The sequence below is a fragment of the Sipha flava genome, unplaced genomic scaffold (assembly GCF_003268045.1).
Source record: "Sipha flava isolate LNK unplaced genomic scaffold, YSA_version1 46_pilon_pilon, whole genome shotgun sequence".
Classification (NCBI taxonomy): domain Eukaryota; kingdom Metazoa; phylum Arthropoda; class Insecta; order Hemiptera; family Aphididae; genus Sipha; species Sipha flava.
Window position 1 is genome coordinate 2,529,584 of NW_020273250.1, and position 22,824 is coordinate 2,552,407.

Below are 22,824 nucleotides of genomic sequence, written 5' to 3' on the forward strand. Positions count from 1 at the left end.
AACTGTTCGACAAACTGATGAACAGTTCGCCGAAAAACTACATTGTATGTACTTACGTATGTTCGCGTGATTTCCGTAAAACAATAAATAATTACTATGACTCATTGAGTCAACTCATTGAATCAACCACAACTTCCAATTTATCAAATTTTTTGATAACACGTCATAAAGGCGCGTTTAGACAGTTGCGAGTCTGACTCGCAAAGTGCTATCGGAAGCAAATCACGCTCGCGACGAACCGTCGATATCTAAACGTGCGTCTAGTCGTCTAAACGTCAGTAATGGGCTTACCCTTTTTCTTGTCTCACCACAAGAATGATGTACCAGTTGGGCTCGCCGTCTAAATGAGTTTAAAAAATTAGCTAGATCATTATCAATCAATAATCAATGAACTATTGATTTATAAAATATGTGTATAGTTATTAATCTTACACATTGTAAACAATAATTTATTTACCATTGTAAAATGAAATATAATATTTTGATCAATTATTTTTAATTTAGTATACCTAACCATTGATTATGTATAATACAAGTTATAGCTATAATTGTACATTAAAATTGAATTATATGAGAAAAATCCTATGAAACTTGTAAATACATTAAAAAAAAATTTGATTATATTTAAATAGTTGGTTATTAATACCTAATTACTTATTAGTTATTACTTTATTAATTGGATTCGGGACTTGTTGCACTTAAAATTATCGAAATATGCAGTTAAAATCATCAAAATATGCAGCTAATTTGGGTAGATACGTAGATTATGAACAAAATAATATAAGAAATTAATATATGATAAACCTTGGTTAAGACGTTCATCATTTAATATAAATATAGAATCACATGACTCAGGAATTGATAAGTTATGTTGATAACACAAATCTGTGAACTACAGTAAACCACACAGAGTCCCAGAGTCACTGAACAATGGCATAATGATTCAACTCATTCAGTTCACCTAAAAGAGTCAACTCTTCGAGTCGACTCACTTACGAACTACCCATCCCTAACTGTCAGTGAAATGTTCCGATGTTAATTTTAAAAACAGATTTGCATTATTCATCTAATTATCTATGCTTTAATAATCTTATTTTTTAATTTTTTTTTTTTTTACTAAGTGTTTGGGCCGGAGAACATAAAATTATGGCTATCTCCCAATGTGCAGTCTACCACAAAAATATGCGATCTACCAAAACGGACGTGGTCTATCGCAATAATATTAAAAGTATAAATAAAAAAAATTTTAATTTATTATTATAAATTATTATCCACAAAGCATAATTTCATATATCTAAGGAAAACATCAAAAATATTATTCCATAGCTAGTCTAGAAATTTTCCCTTTCAGTTCTAGAAAAATTATAGACTAAAAAGTAATCTACTGTAACATTCCAATGACCATTTATACCAACAGCCAAAAATATTAATGCATTGGTGTTTCTTGGATGTTGTTTGAATCACAATTATTTTTAAATCGGGTGCCCAAATTAACTCCACCATAGAATTTTCCATTTAGAAAAGATATTTTTTCTAATTTTCATCTCGTAAATTAAAATTTTATCAACGATTGTTTCTGATGAATGTTATAATTTGTCTTTATAGTATTAAAAGCTTCATTTTTGAATCCGGATTCTCCTTCAATGACAGAATACCATTTTCTTAATGTAGCTTAATTGTTCTTAATGGGCGTGGTAATAATTTGCTTAAAGTTTTCTTAATGATAGAATAGGCTATGGCTAAAAAAAATTGTAATATAAGTGTTAAAAACATAATTGTGGTTGTGTATTTTGCATATTTTGACTTTAAAGTTCTATTTATGGTTTCTGTAATGGGTTCGGAAGTTTTATTCTATAATAAAATATGCATAAGTTATAGTTTTTTTAAACTTTATATATACTGAGTAATATTAAACCATTTTTACACGAATTAATACTATTATAATATACTACTATACTATACTATTTTAATATACTACTTTATACTATACTAGTATAATACACAAATAAATAAGTACTAAAACACCGTAATCAACTGGATATAGAATAAAAACACTTGAAAAATAATATAACCAACTATACCAATAATTGTATAATGACTATTATTATTAAGTCATACACATACATTATAAATCATAATATATTAATGTTAAAACATTTCAAAAGAAAATAAAATACAATATTTTAGCTTCTTTAAAAAAATAATAAAAAAAAAACTCTAAAAAATTGTATTCTGAAAATTAGATTTTACTTAAAATTGTAGAAGTATTTAATTAAAATTTATTTTAAAATAATTATTTAATTACATAAACAAAGAGGGACTTATAATAAATAATTACCTATGACAAATTACAATTGTTAAAGTATTTTTAATACATAAACTGCATCATATGACATATATATCTTAAGTTAAAGTATTGAATTCCTTTATTTTATGAAATAACTAGGTAGTTCATGAATTACATACGAATGTTAGTTAAAGTATGAACTCGTACATAAATATTATACCACAACTATTTATTTCATAGAATATTTAGTTATTCTGTACAATTTTAGTTTGATATACCTATGTTAAAGTATAAAATACATTAAAATTTAACATTTTATTTATTTTAAATTAAATTAATTATTTGTATGTTCATGTGAACTATTATAGACAGGCGAACAAACACTGAATGTGTGTGACTGTAAAACTATTACTAAACTTTAAACTTTACTATTTTATTGACAATCATAATAATAATACACGTACAACGATAATTTTATCTAACAAAACATACATGAACACTGCAGTCAACGACAATAAGAACATCAGTTTTACTTAATTTATTGCTATGGTGGACAGTAAAATAACGATATTGTACATGTATGAATGTATCAATTTGACACATTTACTAAGTGATTTCAGAAAATGAATAAAATAACTAGTTAAATTAATTTTAAAATTAATTAATTATATACATTACCTACACATTTTAGTTATTTTATAAATTACCTAGTTATTTCATAAGCTAACTGATTCAATACAGTAACATATATACATATACAAATATAAAAGTATAGCTTAAAATATAATACTAATATTTCATCATAGGCTTCTTAAACTATCATAATTTTAGTTTTCAAATGTTTCAAAAGAGCATCTAAAGAAGAAATTTTATTATTGAAGACCGCTTACTGTTTCATTTATAACTATAGTTTCTCTTCTCTGGATCATAATTTGGCATTCGGTTGTCATGAACTGTATTTTAGCTTTTTTTGGATTAGCTCGAACTAGTGTTTTGATATCTCCTATAAAAGATTTTATTTTATTTTTACACTTAGGTCAGTGGCGCATTTAAGGGGGGGGGCGGTTCGAAAGGGGCAAATGCCCTGGGCGGAACATTTTTGGGAGTGGCAAAATATTCTAACTTTTATTATTGATGTGTTCATGATTTTTTTAATTTTCAAACCTTTTTTGGTATTGTTTAGTATTTTAAAAAATATTGTTGAGCATCTAATAAGAAATTAAAAAAATTATACTATACCTAGTCACCTAGGTAATAGTGAAATAACAAAATAGGTATATTACATTTTCATTCGATAAGATATTATATTTTCGTTTAATATTTATAATAAAGACTAGGATACACAGAACGTGGTATTCACTTTAGGGCACATTTAAAAAATTTACAAAAGAAATAAAACTGTACCTAAAAGTGTTCAATGTATGTTAGCATTTATAAAAGAGAATAGTTTAGTTGAAGTATATCCTTATATTGATATTGCTCTAAGGATGCTACTATGTATGTACACCTTCAAGTAATTGTTCAACAGAAAAATCATTTTCTATATTAAAAATGGTCAAAACTTATTTAAGATCAACAACAAGAGAAAATCGTCTTAATTAATTAACAAACCTCAACATTGAAGCTGATTTAACGAAAACTATTAATTTTAATGATGTTATTGAACATTTTTCTTCTCAAAAGTTAAGAAAAAAAGTATAAGCTATCGATTATTTTATTATATATAATTAATAATAAATATAATATATTTAATCTAATAAAAAACCATGTATTGTTAATCATTGTGCATATAATAAGTGTTAATTCCATTTTCTATATTTAATATATATATATCTCTATATATATATATATATATATATTAAGAGAGGAATATTCACTTTGAAAAAATAATACTTATAACTTATTAATAATACTTATAACTTTGAATTTATTTATATATATTATTTTTTTTTTTTTATAAGAGGGAAGGGCGGAAAAATTATTTTGCCCCGGGGCGCGTATATATTAAATGCACCACTGAGTTAGGCATATCAAAGACTACATTAAAATATAAATATATATATAAGGAGAACAAAAATATACATTATTCTTATTATTACCTTGAATATCATCACTTTTAATTAAAACTGCAAATGTTGATGTCTCAGACATAACTGTATACTCGGAAGTCTGATGATGTACACGTTTAAGACTTCCTAAAGTTAAAAAATTATATATTTTTATGTGATTAATCAAAATAATGACAGTAAATATATTAAAATAAAATAATTAATTGTGCAACACTTATTTTAAAATAAAATTACTTTGGATTACTTCATCAGAATTTATCACAGGTATATCCATTGAAGTATTTGGCAGATTTGTAATTAAATCTGAACTCATTCCAGATGTTGAAGGATTTGCTGGTACAAAATACTCCCTAGATAAGTTATTAAGTTGTAAATTACAATTAATAGTATTTTGTAAAAAATATATGAATATCTGCTTTAAATACTCAACAATTACTTTTTAGTATATAGTGTAGGAATAGATCCAGTTTTAAGGAATTTTCTGTATTGCCCAGAAAAACAGTGTTCTTCAAAATGCAATGAACAAACCTTTCGATTTGGATAAATGTCTGATTCATTTAATCCAAAGATTTTTAACCATTTTGACCTTATAACTGGATCTTTGGGGAATCTAAATAATTTTAAAAAGTAATATTTACAACAATATTAATAACAAAATATTATATTATACAAATAATATAATAGATAAAATATTAAACTTAAAAATGTATATTGCCTGAAGAATTAGTTTGAAATGTGCAAATATATTAAATGTGTTAAACTAATTACTATTTTATTTTTTACTGTCCAATAATATATTTTATGTTCTTCACAGAATATACTCTAATTTGTATAATATTAAATGTGCAGATTAATTTCATTCTCATTGAATATTTACATTAGGCAACATTGTATATATTTTTTTTTAACAATAGCTGAAAGAAAACAAATACATGATTATAATGAATATACTATTTTGGTGGTTTTTATGTATTATTCTTTAGTAGTTGTATTAAATAAAAATCTAATTGATTGGAAATATTCCTTTTTTTTTATGTCTTTCAATCCAGATATTGGTTTTTAATAGATTTTCTTATCACAACAAATGTCTTCTCCGTTTTTCACTGTCATTCGCCATATTTTTGAATTCCCTGTCAAAAGTGACTTCTACATTCTTAATCAATTATTTATAATTTAAAAATTCGATTCTAAAGTAGGACTTTCCTGAATATAAATAATTCGATAAGTTCCCGTAAATATCATGTGTTGTTAAGAATAACCCTTAAAATAATAAATTTAAAATATTTGTGGCAATGAATTTATTTACTTACACATGTAATGATAATCCGGGATTTAAGTTGATCGATTTCAAACAAAATATGCACGCATGATAATTGGCCTTTTTACTCATGGTTGTAATTAAATATTATTAAATATAAAAATTACTAATGAGTCAGTAATTACTCAGTAAACAGTAGTTAAAATTAACTCAATAGAAAATAATTAGTATTTGGATTTTGCTATCAAAATTCAATACACTGATTACTCATCTGATAAATTAGCGAGGAGTAACTTTGCGCTTGCGCACATTGCGCACCTCATTAAGAGACTCGTCGCTCATATTGGCAACAACTGTATTCTATTGATTAAATAGAAACAGCTCCGTCCATCACGAAACTATATAGAAGCGACGCTCGATCAGCTGATCGGGCCACTGTATCCCTATTGTGTAAAGAGTATCGTACTCAAAAAGTTGATTCCTATCCGTAATCTGATAAGATGTTGGTGGAACGTGTATGTTCTATTTGTTAAAATATTATGAAAAATGGAAACAATTTTCATGTGTACGGTGTGAATTGTTTTTGTCGTATTAAACATAGAGTAATGGTAACAATATATTACTCTATGGTGTCAACCAGGAGAGTATCCAAGAATTTTTTATGGGGGGGGGGTCCAAAATTATTGTTTTATCTGTTCTCTAATCGTAAATATAGTTTAACTCTATACCAAAAAATTACTGTTAATATACTATAGTATGGTTTGTGCATTATTGGTTCATTATATAATCTATAAACTTTGTATATTGAAGATAATGGGAAATTAAAATACACTATATGCATTGATTATAGGTACTATTTACTATTAAATCGTTTAGTATGTAGACATTTCAATGGCGGGGGGACCGGACCCAAAAACTCCCCCTTGGGTACGCCCATGGCGTCAACTCGCGGTGCAGAGAAGAATTTTTTCCACTCCGTTTAATAGCTATAAGATGGGGGGGGCTACCACCACCAGTATTCTCTTGACGAGGTGACGCGTGGGGGCATATTTAGACTTATTTCTAGGGGGGGGGGGGGTACTCAAATTTTTTCTTTAATTTAGACTCAACATTTACAAATAAGATTTTTGGTAATATTTATATCAAGTGAATCCTTAATATTTGTGGTTTTTTTTTCTAATCTAATGCCGGATCCATTTAGAATGGTCTTTTGTTTAGTTCTTTTTTAACATCTATCTGTGTTTTAATAGTTTCACTTGTGTTTTATCTAATTTTTTACTGAGTATGGACTGGGTCTTCAATCAAAATAATGTATATTATTTATCGTTGTGGGACATATAAACGTTATAATCAATTGAGCGTTTAACGCTATAAATAATTTAAACGTTATTCAATTTAAGCGTTTAAATGTTATACAAATTTAAACGTTTAAAAAATGTTCCGTTTACCGTTATTGACAGTTAAAACGTTAAGAAAAATTTAGCGTTTTGTGTTATTTAAATCAGTGTAAAATTTGAAACGTTTTCAAATGTAGTAATACAATAAAATAAATCATAATTTTTGTTTCTTAATAAAATACCCATTACTTATAAAAAAATTGTCTTGGTCTAAAAATTCTCGGGGGGGGATTGCCCCCATCGCCCCCTCTCAAATACGCCACTGGTGACACGATTGGTATCTATGTTCCAGCACCGTGCTTTCATCGCGTTACACTTCTAACGTCGCGACGGCGAGCCCACGCTGCTCTCTAGTTCCCGAACAGGGAACATATCGTGTATACTAGGCAGAGGTGGAACTAGGAATTTTTACGCCCTGGAAAATGTTAAAATTACGCCCTATCATAGACCAATAATCAAATACTCTTCTGGAGAATTTTTTTCTAATAATTAATATACAATCATACTAATTGAGTTTTAATCTAATATCAGTATTTAACAAAATTAAAAGTATCAAATTAATTATTAATAATTACAAAAATTACGCCCTCTAAAATGTTACGCCTGGGGATGAATCCCCATCTTCCACCCCCTACTTTCGTCCCTGGTACTAGGGTTACCATGTTAAGAAAATAAAAAAAGGGAACAGCTGTTACTTTCCCCTCCCAAAAAACAAAATCTCTCATCAATATACATCTGGTGTACACACATGCGTTTTTTATTACCTATTTACTTCAATAAAACATTATTATTATTCAAAAGTGCTTATTGTTATTTTATTTCTTTTGTCGGGGTACGAGTTTCGCGACTCTCGTTCGTATCATTCAATTATCATTATGTATATATTCTGTATTTCTGTAGTCTTATGTATACATGTTCTGCGATATGATTTATTTAAGGGATAATGTATGCCACACCCCTTTGGAGACCATAGATGGTTATTGAGGAGAACATAGGGGTGGGGGCTTAAGCCCCCCTGAACGTAATCAATCTACACCAGACGTCAAAATAAATTGTCTACTTTAATATTTGATATTTACAATTTTATTTTGTTTTGTTGATATGCGAGAATGGTCTGGAATATTTACGGACCATGGTTATTGGAGAAAACTATAGTTTGTAGGTCATAAAGGAATACTATTAAATTATTTATATTATAATTTTTATACTATTCAAATAAAAAATAAACGAGTAACCATTCAATATTATTAGGTTCCTATTGTCTGTATATATTTGGTGCCTCAATTAGAATAAAGTAGGAGTAGCCACTAGTTAGTGGGTTGAAGCGTCTAAAAATGTCTGTTTACGCTTATGGATAAGACAACATATTTTTCCATTTTTCATTTGTATACCGTTTGATAAAAATACATTTTCAACAATATAAACTTTTTAAATTTAACAATAGAATGGCATATCGGGAAACTGTATATTCTAAAATCAATAGCATGACTATGTGATAATTAGGGCTGTGGATTTGTAGGAAAGTACACTATTTTTGGTGAATGTGAAATGTAGCTTTGTAAGTAAATAATTTTAATTATGTAACTAAGAATCCATTTATGTAAATTTAATTTTGCATTTTTTGACGTTTTTAAATTGTTTAGGTCATTTTTTCCTTTTTTAGTTCATTTTCTGGTATTTTTAATCAAATTCTAAAGATTAAAGATGAATAAGGTACCGAAAAATAAATATATTTAAGTTTGTTTTATTATTCTAACAAAATAAATACTAAAAAAAAAATGATTAAAAATGTTTCATGTGAAATTAAGTATAGAAAATTTAAATTCAGTCAACATTTTTAGTATTTTTTTTTTTTTTTTAAATAAACACTTATTTATGCATGTATTAATGTATAATATCCTGTATCTGATATCAATATAAAAATTCGATTAAAAACCATTTTAAGTGCATATTTTAAGGTTCCTTAGTACATTAAATGCACAGCCTTAGTGATAATACTTGATCATTCTACTGATTATTGTAGATAGCATTCATAAAATAGTATTATTTTTTTTATTAATTCGTCTTAATTAATCTGTGGTTTTATAAGCTTATGACGACTTTCAGCAGTTTAGTAAAAAAAATATAAAAAAATTACATTTTTAAATAAAATACCATTCCTTATTTTAAAAGTGTTTTTAATAATACTTAACATAATACATAGTACAATACAAAATGTTCAAGTTAACCTACTGGCCTACAAATTTCAATAAAAATAATACATACATGAAATCATAATTTATTATAACATTAAATTGTGATAATATCTTAAGTTATTATACTTATGTTAATTTAAAATATAGATTACTACTGTATATTATTACGGTGTTATAGTTTATATATTATTGAAAAGAATACAATATGTGTTTAGTATTATAAGTACCTAAGCATGAAATATAAGAAGTTTTGCACTCAATTAAGTGAGGTATAATATAAATTACAAATCATAATTAGAACGATTAGTCTTGATACTCTCCTCTTTAATATTGTCATATTTATGACATAAAACAGTAATAAATATAAAAGAACTAGCCGTAATTCATAAGTCATGATTAATGTAATAAGACATAAAATTGTATAATTTTTTTTTATTTATACATATTTAAGATTGATTTAAGGTTATTTGGTTTAAAGTAATTGATTGATATATAATAAAACTTATTAAAAATAAATATGTTACATAATAGTAAAATTAAAATTGAATGAATAAATATATTATTAACATTATATTAACAATAGTTTAATTTCAATACTTAGTTAAATTTAAATCAAATATTTTTTTCTGGTATTTTCATGGTAATAGAACAAACAAAATATGTTTATTTAAATCCTTTCCTTCTATAAATAATTTTATAAAATATAGATTTAAAATAATAAATTGGTTAATAGTAGTTTCATTTTGGCATGTATTTCAATTATTATTGAATTTTAAAGTATGAATAAATATGTTAAATAAAGGTATTTTCATTATCAAAATAAAAATACAAATAAAATTTAACTCATCACTTTGGTCAGAAATTTAATTTCTTATATCGCTAAAATATTTTTAATTTAAACTTAAAAATAGTTATGACTATGAAATATATAATTTGAATTAAATTTTATTAAAGTTTAGTTAAGATGGGATCATTTTCTAATTTTATTTTTCTTATTTTTACACCTTAATTTCCTTATTCACATCATTCATCATCTTAATTTGAACCGCTGATAAATTATAATTTTCTATCCCACTCGATAGTTTATACTTAATTTCCCTCCACATCTTATCAACTTGAGACCAACTGCAATATCTATTCTATTCTATTTATCTATTTTCTATCTCTAAATTGTATTCAATCACTTTTAATAAACTTTCAGCCTTTTCATCCACTGACATTAATTTCCTCTTTTCTTATAATTATACTTCACCTCTAAATCTAAAACTTTTTCTTATCACCAATTTCAAAGAGGGCTCCTTAAGTTAATTCACATATAATATAACTTATTGCATATAACATTATAATTAATTAATATATAAAATACTGCTAGATGAAAGCAAAAAATAAAATAAATTTAGAACATACTATGCAGTATACTAATATACAAATATATTGGTTTGTTAAAAAAATCATGTTAATAGATTTCGACTACAATAGCTTATTTAAATTTTAATTCTGAAGTATACAACCATATTTTTTTAAATATTCAATTTTAACTTATATTAATTAAATGGATTTACAATAAAATATGAGACCCAATTTTAAGTCATAAATTATTATTTTAAAAATACATCCATTAACAATAAATATCACACAGATAATTTAAGAAAATTGTTCAGAACACTCGAATGTTATAATTTAAAATATTTTCTTATAATTTACAAATAAATAATCAATTGAAAATCACAATCTAAAATAAATAATAATTTAAGAGAATTTTCTATTGTAAATGGAATTTCACAAAAAAAAAAAAAAAAAAAACGTTAAGATATAAAAACAATTAAAATGAATAATTTTTAAATATTATCAACCTTATAAACTGGTATTATAGTACATTATACTTAGCATTATATTTTTTTTTTTTTTTTGAAAAATTGTTAAATAAATATGGCATTAAAATTATGTATATTATAGTACATTATACTTAGCACTATAATATTTTTGTAAAAATCAGTAAATAAATATGGCATTATAATAATGTATAATATTTAAGATCTTTTATTCTTTTTGTTTCTCTTTTTAGTTTTAACAGGTGATCCAGATTTGAAACAATAAAATTGGGTAACAATTATGAAATTGGCAAACGATGCTAGACCAAAACTCCATATTAAAAGGCTGTCTCCAGTTTCTTGTATTGATGTGAATACACGTACAGATGATCCCAAAAATAGCAGAAGACATGTGGCCATCGACAACTGTCCTGTACTCTTATTTTTAAAATTAACATAGCATTGAGCCATCTATAACAAAAAATTGAACAAATTATAGGTGATATTCAATAGTTATACTATAGAGAATTTTTTTTTTTACCTTGCCGAAGAACATTAAAGGAATACTGATAAACTGAGCATTCCATAGGAAAGAATTTGGAACAATATCAGATACAAGGAGAAATAATAACGAACAGTAAATGAATGTGAAAGAACTAGCAGCCCTTTTAGATATGTTATAATACAAAACTAATATCACAATTAGTAATGTCTGAAAAAGTATGAATAATGAATCACCCCATGCACTGTAAAATAAAAAAAAATATTAAATATAAAACACATATCGTAATAAGAAAAAAAAAATTCTGTTGAAACTGTTTAAATTTTTTTAGTTTTACAATTTTAATTTTAAATTATAGAAAATATAAATATTGAAAATGTTGAAAAGGTTTGAAATTATTAATAATATTTATTTTTAACTATTAATATTCAAATTGTTTATTTACTTATTACATCAAGATTTCATAGAAAATATTTCAATCAAATGATTTAGTTTAAATATTAAATTATGATAATTATTTCTTACCTAAATGGAAATTGGCTTGAATAGCTATACACAACATTTGCAGTAACAGCAAATAAATCCATACAAACATTTATCAAACTTATACCAACTGCACTTTTACTATTCCATACTTTTAAGACTTGTGGAAGCTTGACTAAAAATAAAATTTCCTGATTTTAGATATAAGTTGTTGGTACACAAATCAAGATGTAAAATATTTTCCAATAGTTAACATATAATAAAAATCCAAAAACACATAAATAGTTGTAAAATATATAACATTGTACATTTTCGAATAATTAATTTACCTAGCAGAGATCCACCAACTATTCCGAATCCAAGACCTTTACTGAGAGCAGATTTTAAACAAGTACCTGAAAAATAGTTAAGACATGTTAATATTTTTGACCAAGATCATAGCAATATAATTTTTAAACAGGTCATTAAATATTGAAGTTAAATATATTTAAACATGGAATGCATTTATAATTTAATATTAAATAGCGTTCTCCAAAGACAGTAACCAGTTATGATTAAGATGATCAACAAATTACTTTTCTCTGAACTTTTACAGACCAAAAAATTAAATGGTACTAGTATATAATTGCCCTACTGCCATTATCATAACTATCAATAACTGTGAAATATTCACAGATATACAAAATAAATGAGGTACAAGCTTGATTACTGCTGCGATTATTAACCATAAATTGTAATTTGTAGTTTCAAAATTAATATTTCATTTAACCGATTAACAAACATATACACAAGGAAAACAATGTAATAATGAATACTTTCTGAAGAATGTACTATTTTATTTATTTACATAACTTAACACTTTATACTTTGGAATAGGAATAGGTATTTATACTAATAGAAAGTCAACAATGTTTGATTTAAGTTTTGTTTTATATTTTTAATGTTAAACGCAAAAAATACTAGGTTAGTGGTTTTTCAAATGGTGATATTAACCTATCAAATATAAAAAATCTGTAATTAGAAATAGTTTTTATTTTTTTATTATTTTAGATTATACAAATTATATTTGTAGCTGTTAGAATTATGTTTACCAAACACAGTGTTATTTTAAATAAAATTATACTGCAATAGTATTTAAATAAAAACGGGTAAATAATAAATAATGATTTCTATTAGTGTTGCTTTATTAATTTTTATTTTTAAACTACTAAATTTGTTATAGGTAAATATAACTTATAATAGCTTCAGAACAAATAGTTCTCTGATATATAAAACTTGAATCTAGTTGCACTAGTATTTTGTGTAATTCTAGTTAGAAATTAGAATTATTTAAATTAAAGATTAAGAATAACTAGTAATGTTTATTAATCAAGTAATAAAATTAAAATTATAAATTATTAAAATATAATAAAATATAGCACAATTATAATTATTATCATTTGTATCTACTTATAACTGAAAATAAGCAAAACTAAAATAGAAGGTTCATTCCAAATACAATTTGTTCGGTTTAAGTTAAAGTACAAATAGAAAAATTATTAAATTTATTTTTCTACAAATAGAAAAATAAAGATTTGATACAGATGAGAAATTATTATTTCGTAATCTTATAAAGCGTGTTTGTTTTGCTTTATATTATACTCTAATAAGTAATGTAAACAGTTCACCTTATTATTTTGTAAGCTAAAGTTTATTTCTTGGTAGTTTTATTCAAAAAAGATAATGTACAACAATTAGAAGAGAAAGAGCAAAATTATTTTTTACAGATCATTTACCAAGACAAGACAATTGATATAAACATATCAATCGTATATCAGCAGTATAATTTACATCGAAGAGCAAACAAAAGTAAGATCTAAAATTTATTAAACGAATAAAAACGCGTTGCTGTGTTGAAAACATAAGAATGATTTGCTTGGCCCACAGGACAGGAATTCGAGAAACGAGCTCGTTGATAGGGTCGTGGGTAAACATTAAACCGAAAAGTTGGTGACGAATAGATGTTCATTCTGATGTTCGTCCGGAAAACACTGAGCCTTTGACGAAATGCAACTGCGCTGTTCGGACGAACGAGAAAACCGTGCCCGCTTACCGTTGAAGAAGTCTAGGTCGACGAACAGCACTTCGTAACATTTGGGCGTGAAGACGAGCAGGGCCATCCGGTGGAACAGCTCGACGAACGCGTTCATCTCGACGGGGTCAGGTTAGCTGCGGTGCGGTACGCGCGTGCTGCGTTTAACGACCGTGTGCGGGCGCGATATGTTTCTTGCGAATGGCAAAAGAATGGCGGTCCCGAAAGGAATGCCGTACGCGCACAACGGACTATGTGTACGACAAGACCGCCGGCATAACCAACAACGTCGCTGTTAACGGAACCCTTCACCCCTCCTGTCACGGGGCACGCACACATGCGCATCGCTATCACACTATTCTCGTTGCGGTGGACGTGTGCACGTATAGGGCGCGCGCCGGGTGGAGGCAATGAGTCGGCAGAACACCGTGTGGACCCGAACCGCCCTCTCGGCCGAGCGAACATCGAATCGGACCGCCGTGAGAGGTGTGTGCGTAAAATGTGCGTGGACAGGAGAATGACGTGGACGGGAAAAAAAAACAAAAATCGTTCGTTTCCGTGTCCCGCGGAAATTATGCTAATCATGCTTATCGGTTAACAATTACGGGGTAAGTTGTCGACGCACGATTTTCGTATAAAGGTATCCCACACTGCTGCGGTGGCGATATTAAAATCGCAGACCTGAACACATTGCAGCGGTGGTGGTGGGGATTTTTATCTAGTATAAACATAATATATTTATATATTACCATTGATTATAAATATTTATAATCAATGATATTACATACAATAATTTTATAGTTAATTAATTAATTCCTATGTCATTGATAGATTGACGATTGATCTATACAGTATGTTAATAGGTATAGTAGGTACTATATTAAGTACTTATACTATTGTACATATCATATTCATTATAAATATAAATATATATAATATTGTATTGATTTATATATTTATATGAATTATTTTTAATTAAGTTAAATAGTATATTAAACAATAACTTGAATAGTTTCTTGGAAATAATCGAAGTCTAGACTAATATACACCATATATATCAGATAGTACAGGTACTATTAGCGTATATTTGATAAGTCATTTGAAAATACCGCTGAGCGGTAGCGGTGAAATCGAGCATGCTACGGTTTTTAAAATATCGCAGCGGCAATATTTTACCGTAGCAGTGTGCGGACTCCCATTACAATACGTGTGTACAAAATTAATGCCACCGCAACGCCACCGCCACCGTGGCAGTGTGTGGGGACCTTAAGGAGGTTATGCCATTCGTCTCGCAATACGTCGGGATTGTCGCCGTTACCGAGCTCCGACGTCCCGACAAAATACTAAAATGTCCCGATTGAAACGGCCCGTTGCATATTTTGCTTTGTCACTTACGGATATGGGATCGTAAATAAAAAAAATTTGTTTTTAAACTTCTATAACTAAACGCACAAGTAAGAGTGTTAATGACGACCCAGTGGACTGATTAATAAAATCGCCTGCTCCCGGAGACTATGGAGTCGATTTTACAGAGTCAGGTTAATTAAAACAACTCATCAGTGGCGCCGATCCCTATATCTATCTGTTGCGACCGCAACACAATATATTTGGTGGGTGGATAGGTTCGTTGGGTAGATGGATTAGAATATATGTTTCAAATGTTACACAAAAAAATGTATTATATATTTTGTACACATCTGATTATGATGTACATTTATGTTCAAACATTCATTGATGAATAATGACACCAATTACTAAAGCAGTAGTTATTTAACATTATTTTGTTCGTTTACTATTTCTACATTATACACAATATGGCAAAGATGGAATTCCCCTTGACAAAAACATTAGATAACATCTATAAATAAATATATCTTATATTCTTATACACATAGAATTCTGTCTCTATGAACATACCTAATAATATATCAATACTAATTGTTGTTTATGGTTATGATATCAGGAATGTGCATGGTTTATTTCATCCGTCAAATAATTTGTACGTGTTTAGTTGACCGATTTCTATCTATTGGTTATTAAATTATTACTTCTTGTAAATCAAAATTTGTATTTGATAGTTATTACAATACATTTATTGATTTATTCATTATGAATAATGTTAAATTATGTCATGGGTGTAGCGATGGTGGGACAGGGGGGGGCACTTGCCCATCCATGCGCCTCAAACTGAATTATATGTTTATACCAAACGTGTAAGTTTTACATTAAAATCAAATAAGATATAATTCTAAAAATAGTTTAGTGGGACCGAGTGATATCTACACGTGTAATCGTTTTGACGTTTTATGTGTTATCCAATGGTCTATCTGTAGATTATTTGAATTACGAGTTTAACACTAATCATTTTATGTTTTTGCCCCTCCCTGATTCAAATTTTAGCTACGCCCATGAATTATGTATCTGTGATAAGAGTAAAGGTAATTTAAACCAGACCAATTGGCTCAGACACTAGAATGCATGTAGCATAAAAAGAAAATCTACCAGTACAACAACAAGCAACATAAAAAAATTCTTTTCGACGACAAATGTATTCTCCACAACAAATCTGGGTAATATATAATATTTATTATTTAACTACTGATGTAATTTATAAAATATATATTATAATAATAGTTAATAAATAATAATCAAGAACCTAAATGTTTTGTATTTGTATTGGTTAGTAAACACAACTATATTGTTTCTAATTTTTTAAACACTTTTTAGTGACATTTTTTTTGTTGCATTAATGCATTTTTATTTTAATCAAATGCAGATGAATGAGAACTGATGCCAATCAGTTATTAAATAATATGTGTTATTTGTTAAAAACTCAACATTTTATAATTTAATAATATTAGTCACATGAATTTGTGTAGTTAAATACATCTATTAGTAAAGCTTTGAACATGCATTTTTAATCTCTAAGAAGTAAGTATAGATTTAATATTATATTTAAAAAATATACTACTTGCATAATTATAATTTTTAAAATTTTAAGAAATGTTATATTTCATTGAAAAAAATAAAATCTTAGTCAATATAAGTATTCATTATAATTATATAAAAATAATTATTTGATTTGTTTAAGTACATACAGTGCTTAAAATTAATGAAACAATATGTTTGTATTTTTTTTTTTTTTAAATTAGAGTTGAGATAAATATTGATATAAATGCAATATTCATTGATTATTGATCATTTAAATTTTTACAACATTATATTTTCTTATTATACCTATGCTATTATATTATTTCAGTTATACATTTCATTTTTTTTTTTTATGACTTACATAAGCCATATAAGAAAATCTAAAAAATTATATATAGTTATTGACATTTGGAAAACATATATAGTAATTGATATAATAATGATTAATTAATAATAACAACAATGAGTAAACAAATGACGATAAAATAAAAGACTAAACCATATAAATAATTTAAAATAATGAGCTTCATGTTTGTTAATAACAGAAAACAGAAGAATCTAAGACAATGAGAATTTTATTGGTGTTTAAAAAAGCTCTTGGAATAATGCAAATTTATAATTTCTTGGCAATGGGCAAAGACATTTAAAACATAATAAATAAATATTATACATTTGAACACTCCTAATTAAAATACTTCTTAACCAAATGGAAAGAATCTATAATGATAATACAAAAGAAATGATTATGAAACTATGTAATAAAATATTGAATGCAAGTATGCACATTTTTTCTATTGTAATATGTATTCATAACTTAGCATAGCCAAGTCCGTGCTAATTAAAATTAGGATCTAATTTGAAAAAAAAAAAAAATAATAATAATTTGAAAAAAAATAAGATTAATTTACAACAGTCATTATATTAGGAAAATAATAAATATAAAATAAGAAAATTATCACACTCAAAACTTCAAACATCAAAATTAACTAAAATAAGATTATATATAATGAGCACCGAATATTATATAAAATATATTTAACCTAAACTCAATTTTTTCTTCTGTGAGAAAAAAAAAAAAAAAAATTAAATATGTTTTCCAGGACATATTAACAGTGGCGCCAGACAGGTTACCAAGGAGTGCATTGCATGTACTCTCGTCAGGAGTGGGTGTATGGGTAGGTTGGTGGTATGTATATAATGGGAAAACTTTGATACCAAACATTATGGAGTATGGTAAGCAAATAACATTATTATAACACAAACATTATACTTATATGGCACTGGGTGTAGACATCTTAATTTTAATTAATTATAATAAATCTTAATTTCTTAAATTTATAGTTGTTTTAAGAGTTAATAACAGTTACAGACAACAATTTAAATAAACGTTTTTTTTTTTAAAAAAAAATTGGTGGGTGGGTGGGTAACTTTTTTTAGTTACATGTGCTCTCAAAATACTTCTGTGTACCACTGAATATTAACATGACTCTAATTACAAAAACACATATATTACTAACATGTGTTAAACTAAAAATAAATAATGAACCACTTATAAGCTAATTTGAACATAAATATATAAATTCTGATGTAACATTATTAAGTTACTTTTATTACAAATTGATTATAAAATTTTTTTTTCTTGCTATATTTTATCTATAGACAGTTATTGGAAAATTTTCTGTCACCAAGTGATCATTGATGAAAATAACAGATACATTAACTTCAAATTCTGAAAAACACAATATTTAATACATTAACACAGTTAACTTTTTCATAAAAAAATATACAACATGATATTTAGTCATTAGTTGATTGAAATAATTAAAACAGAAAATTCAATCTTTTGAAATCAGTATAAAATATAGATTTACCAATTTTGAAATTTGTTGTTTTGGTTGTGGAACAGGAAAATAGTCTTGGAAAAATCATGTAGATTGGAATTGAGATACCGGTTGATACATTTCCTTCGGCTATTTGAATATTTTGGATTTCAGTAGCTAAATAAAGCAATAATATTGAATGTTATGTTGGATTAGAGAAACAAATACATACCATCTTTTGAAAAACCTTCAGCACATCCACAAGTCTCCACACGTACTAATTGAATATCTATCGACTTAATAGGGACATCAGAGTGTTCAATTTTCAACTAGAATTCCAACATAGTCTTATAAATTGACTGATACATAAATGTTATTTTGTTCTATTTACTTCTCCAGTAAATGGCTGAGTAATTGAGCAGATGACTGAGTCAATTGTTCCTAAAATTAGAAACTTTGGTATGTCCGAAATATCATTGATGTTAGCTAAAGTATTTTGATTTATCACAAAGTTGTCGACCTTAGTAACCAATGTATCTAAACTTGGCTGGAATAAATGAAATTAGTCAAGTTGTGGTAACCAAACATTACACATTGTGGGTTATAACATATTTTTTCTTAGTACGCACTCTATTCTCAACCACAAACTCCAGTGTCTTATGTATGTCTTTGTTCAGAAAATTCCTTTTAATTACAGCCTTTAAAAGATACTGAATATTGATGAAAACACCATGGTAGGACTCATATAATGTTTTGTTGAAAAGCGGTTCGACTGGTGCTTCAAATGGTATTTCAGTGATTCCGCTGGTGAATCGGCCAGGACGGGCTACATCTAACGTGCACATCATTAATTGCACAGGCTGGAAATTTAAAAAAATTAATAATAAAATAGGAACCCATCACAACACTATCAACAATGATCCTCGGTATGCACAATACAGTTGAGCCTCAATATTTTGAATTTTTTTTCTGTCCCTAAGAAATTCTTATCTATTCAATGTAATATTTTCCAATTTTTATGTTATAGTAGATCACTATAAATTGTAACCAGAAATAACATATCATGTGGATTCTATATGGATTATGTTAATCCGAATGGTACGAAGAATCTGATATAGTTAAATAGTTTGGTAACAGCATTGATTATAGAATAAACTATTTACTCTATAATCAATGGTAACAGCTATGGTTGAAAGCTATACTTATATATACATATAACATTTAGACATTTAACGATGTTTAATACTAGATAACAACTATTATATTGATAAGTTAGAGTATAGACGAAAACTTTAAAATTGTATGATGTAATTTTAAAATATATTACAGGCCAGATGCAGCTCGTGTGCCGCCAGTTGCCTACCTCTGATATATAGTAATGAAAGATCGCTGAACCTATCTTGAACAAACGATGTCCTTAGCCAAGTTTTTATTTTTTTTCATTACACTGAAACTTCTTTCACAAGTAGCCGAACTAATTGGTATTGTAAATATTATTGTAAATAGTTTTTTATTATTTCTTATTTTACGATTTTCAAAAAAACGAACAGATACTTATAAAAACGATGAATAACATTTCTAACACAGTTTAGATTTTGGAGGGGCTATTCAAATATTTTGGGGGCTACTCCCCCCCTCCACCTGATGTCCGCCTATAATACTAATGTATGTATAACTGAAGTATTCAGTAAAATTGATTCTCAAATCTTACTCAGACGAATATAAAGAAAAATATGAATATCCAGTAGTTATCTTACTTATCAAATTCTTATTTTTTTTTTAAATTGTAGGAACCATACATATATTGTGTTTTAAAATGTAATTTTCTAATTGTAATTGTAGTCCATAAATATACACATAAGTAATAATAATAATAGCTAACTCGAATTCGTTTGTATTTTTAAAAAAATTTGAGTTATGGAGACTCGACTGTGTGTACCAACGTACCTTGATGGAATTGTAGAAAGCGTCAAAGGCGCCGACGTTCTGGTTGCTGATTTGCAGGTCGACCGCACCCTCTATGGTCATTGTGATGCCTTCGTGTTTGGCGTCCATCGGCGTCTCGATTGTTATCACGCCCGATATCGTGTCCTGGGTTTAGCGCAATACGGTGTGAACACAATTAAACGTCATCTGAAAACGATTTAAAATGTTTACTCACGCCTTCATGGTAGACTTTGTTCGTCCGCTTCAGCACGATGTCCAGATTTATGGTCATTATAGGTGGTAGATACAGGACGGAGGAACAAAAATACCGCGGCCGGTGGCACGTGAAACTGTCGGTCGTCAGCTGAGACGGTCTCTATCGATCTCGTATTGTTATCGGTCCACCGCCGTCGACTCGCCACGTCTGGTCAACTCGACGGCGTCGTCGTTTTTCGTGTTACGTAACCGTTAAGATTGGCTGCGATCAACGATCTTGTTATCATCGTCGCCGTACCGTTGTTGATAACGGGTTGGTGCGTGATAAAAGCGACCTCGGTGTAGGAGCGACAACGGCGATACGTGCGTGCGCCCAATTTCCGTGACCCCGCACACCGTTGGGCGGGCGATTTGAAACCGTCAAACCTCGAGACTTCCGTGTCCGTTTTACCATAAAATACGCGATCGCATTTTTACAATTATTAATCGTCATTAAAAAAAAAAACAAGCACACATATACACATATATATATTTTAACAAGACTCTATCAACACAAATATAATTCACCGATACGTCTACAAACAATACTGCAATCCCGATGAAAAAAATAATACGTTGATATAACGTAATCGTATTGAGCATGGTTCATTTCCAGGTGTCTAATGAGAGCCTATTTGGTTTTAGTGAATCATTTGCCTGTGTTATACCAAGAATAACACATTGAGGAATGTCATTTCCATTTTCGTTTAGGCATGTAAACCCATATTGAATGTAACCATTTTTATATTTTAACATTTTTATCTTTTTGAATGGCGATTTATTAACGTTCCGGGTAGCATCCAAATTACGTTTATTTGTAATAATTAAGTATTGATTATTTGAAGTCGCTGTATTCGGCAGTCGTTTGAAAAATCCATCATTTATGACCGTTTACTTATATAAGAAATATTTTATAATAATAAATGTAATTAAAATAAGATAAAGTATATACAGATATGAAAAAAAATGTAAAAGTGTAACTTCACAACTTCACAACGGTGCACGATGATTTGATCGATGAATTGCGATAAAATAGTATATGATTGCTAGCACTGCGGCAGTGGCCTTATAATTTAGTTGATAATATATATTCGACATTTATGTATAGATTCTTCAATATACATCAAATAATATCACTGTAAAAATAATAATATATACTCGTATTATAAAATATTGTAATATTTATTGATTTTATTTTTTCATTACTTTATTTTATTATTGGAGCTTTTTAATATTTTTATTGTTTTAAATTTTAAATCATATGCGACCTTAACTAATAAGTTGACGACCTCCAGGTTTAGAAACACTGATATAGACTTAGATCACGAGTTCTCAACCTGGGGGGCGCGCCCCCCTAGGGAGGCGTGACAAAATTTCAGGGGGGGGGCGTGAAAATGTTGAAAAAGAATACGAAAAATGAAAACGTTGCCGTTTTCTACGCCGTGTATTGCCGGTGTGTTGATCGCCGCCGGGGTCGATGAATAGGCATACACCGAGCGATTATTATGATTTTATAAGATTATACAAATCATATATTTATGCTCTTTAGTATTCTGGATATTAATAGAAGCATTGTTTCGGCGAAAAACCGACACTCGACGCGATAAGAACAAGTTTTGGTGACCCGCAAAAAATATTACGATTTCACATCAATCTTATACCAGTGAAGAGGGGGGGGGGAGGGGGCATGAACTCATAAAATATTTTGAAAGGGGGCGTGGACCTCAAAAGGTTGAGAACCCATGACTTAGATAATTATCAAATAAAAATCAATTAAAATCTTTTGTGTTAAATGTTGACGACCATCGGAATGTAAATT

General features: G+C 27.9%; 3 protein-coding genes and 1 long non-coding RNA gene across 4 annotated transcripts; 1 reads left to right on the forward strand and 3 right to left on the reverse strand.

Moving 5' to 3' along the window:
• Positions 1-2,616: 2,616 nt before the first annotated feature.
• On the reverse strand, positions 2,617-5,858 carry LOC112689780. Its single transcript, XM_025563632.1, has 5 exons — positions 5,667-5,858; positions 4,793-4,966; positions 4,591-4,706; positions 4,387-4,482; positions 2,617-3,290 (listed from the first exon to the last, which is right to left on the reverse strand). Exons 1-5 carry the CDS (start codon positions 5,744-5,746, stop codon positions 3,160-3,162), a joined length of 597 nt encoding a protein of 198 aa, XP_025419417.1. The 5' UTR covers positions 5,747-5,858; the 3' UTR covers positions 2,617-3,159.
• A 5,359-nt stretch (positions 5,859-11,217) lies between these two features.
• LOC112689768 (mannose-P-dolichol utilization defect 1 protein homolog) lies at positions 11,218-14,386 on the reverse strand. Its single transcript, XM_025563616.1, has 5 exons — positions 14,095-14,386; positions 12,332-12,397; positions 12,045-12,177; positions 11,559-11,763; positions 11,218-11,488 (listed from the first exon to the last, which is right to left on the reverse strand). The coding sequence occupies exons 1-5, from the start codon at positions 14,189-14,191 to the stop codon at positions 11,237-11,239; spliced, it is 753 nt and encodes a 250-aa protein (XP_025419401.1). The 5' UTR covers positions 14,192-14,386; the 3' UTR covers positions 11,218-11,236.
• Positions 14,387-14,592: 206 nt separating this feature from the next.
• Positions 14,593-20,276, forward strand: LOC112689769. Its single transcript, XR_003149142.1, has 3 exons — positions 14,593-14,681; positions 16,474-16,643; positions 20,154-20,276. It is a non-coding gene; the product is annotated as an uncharacterized LOC112689769 (long non-coding RNA).
• On the reverse strand, positions 18,593-21,259 carry LOC112689767 (Down syndrome critical region protein 3 homolog). The gene is made up of 7 exons (XM_025563615.1): positions 20,986-21,259; positions 20,772-20,915; positions 19,454-19,684; positions 19,216-19,371; positions 19,057-19,153; positions 18,876-19,001; positions 18,593-18,733 (listed from the first exon to the last, which is right to left on the reverse strand). The coding sequence occupies exons 1-7, from the start codon at positions 21,040-21,042 to the stop codon at positions 18,654-18,656; spliced, it is 891 nt and encodes a 296-aa protein (XP_025419400.1). The 5' UTR covers positions 21,043-21,259; the 3' UTR covers positions 18,593-18,653.
• Between the last annotated feature and the right edge of the window lie 1,565 nt (positions 21,260-22,824).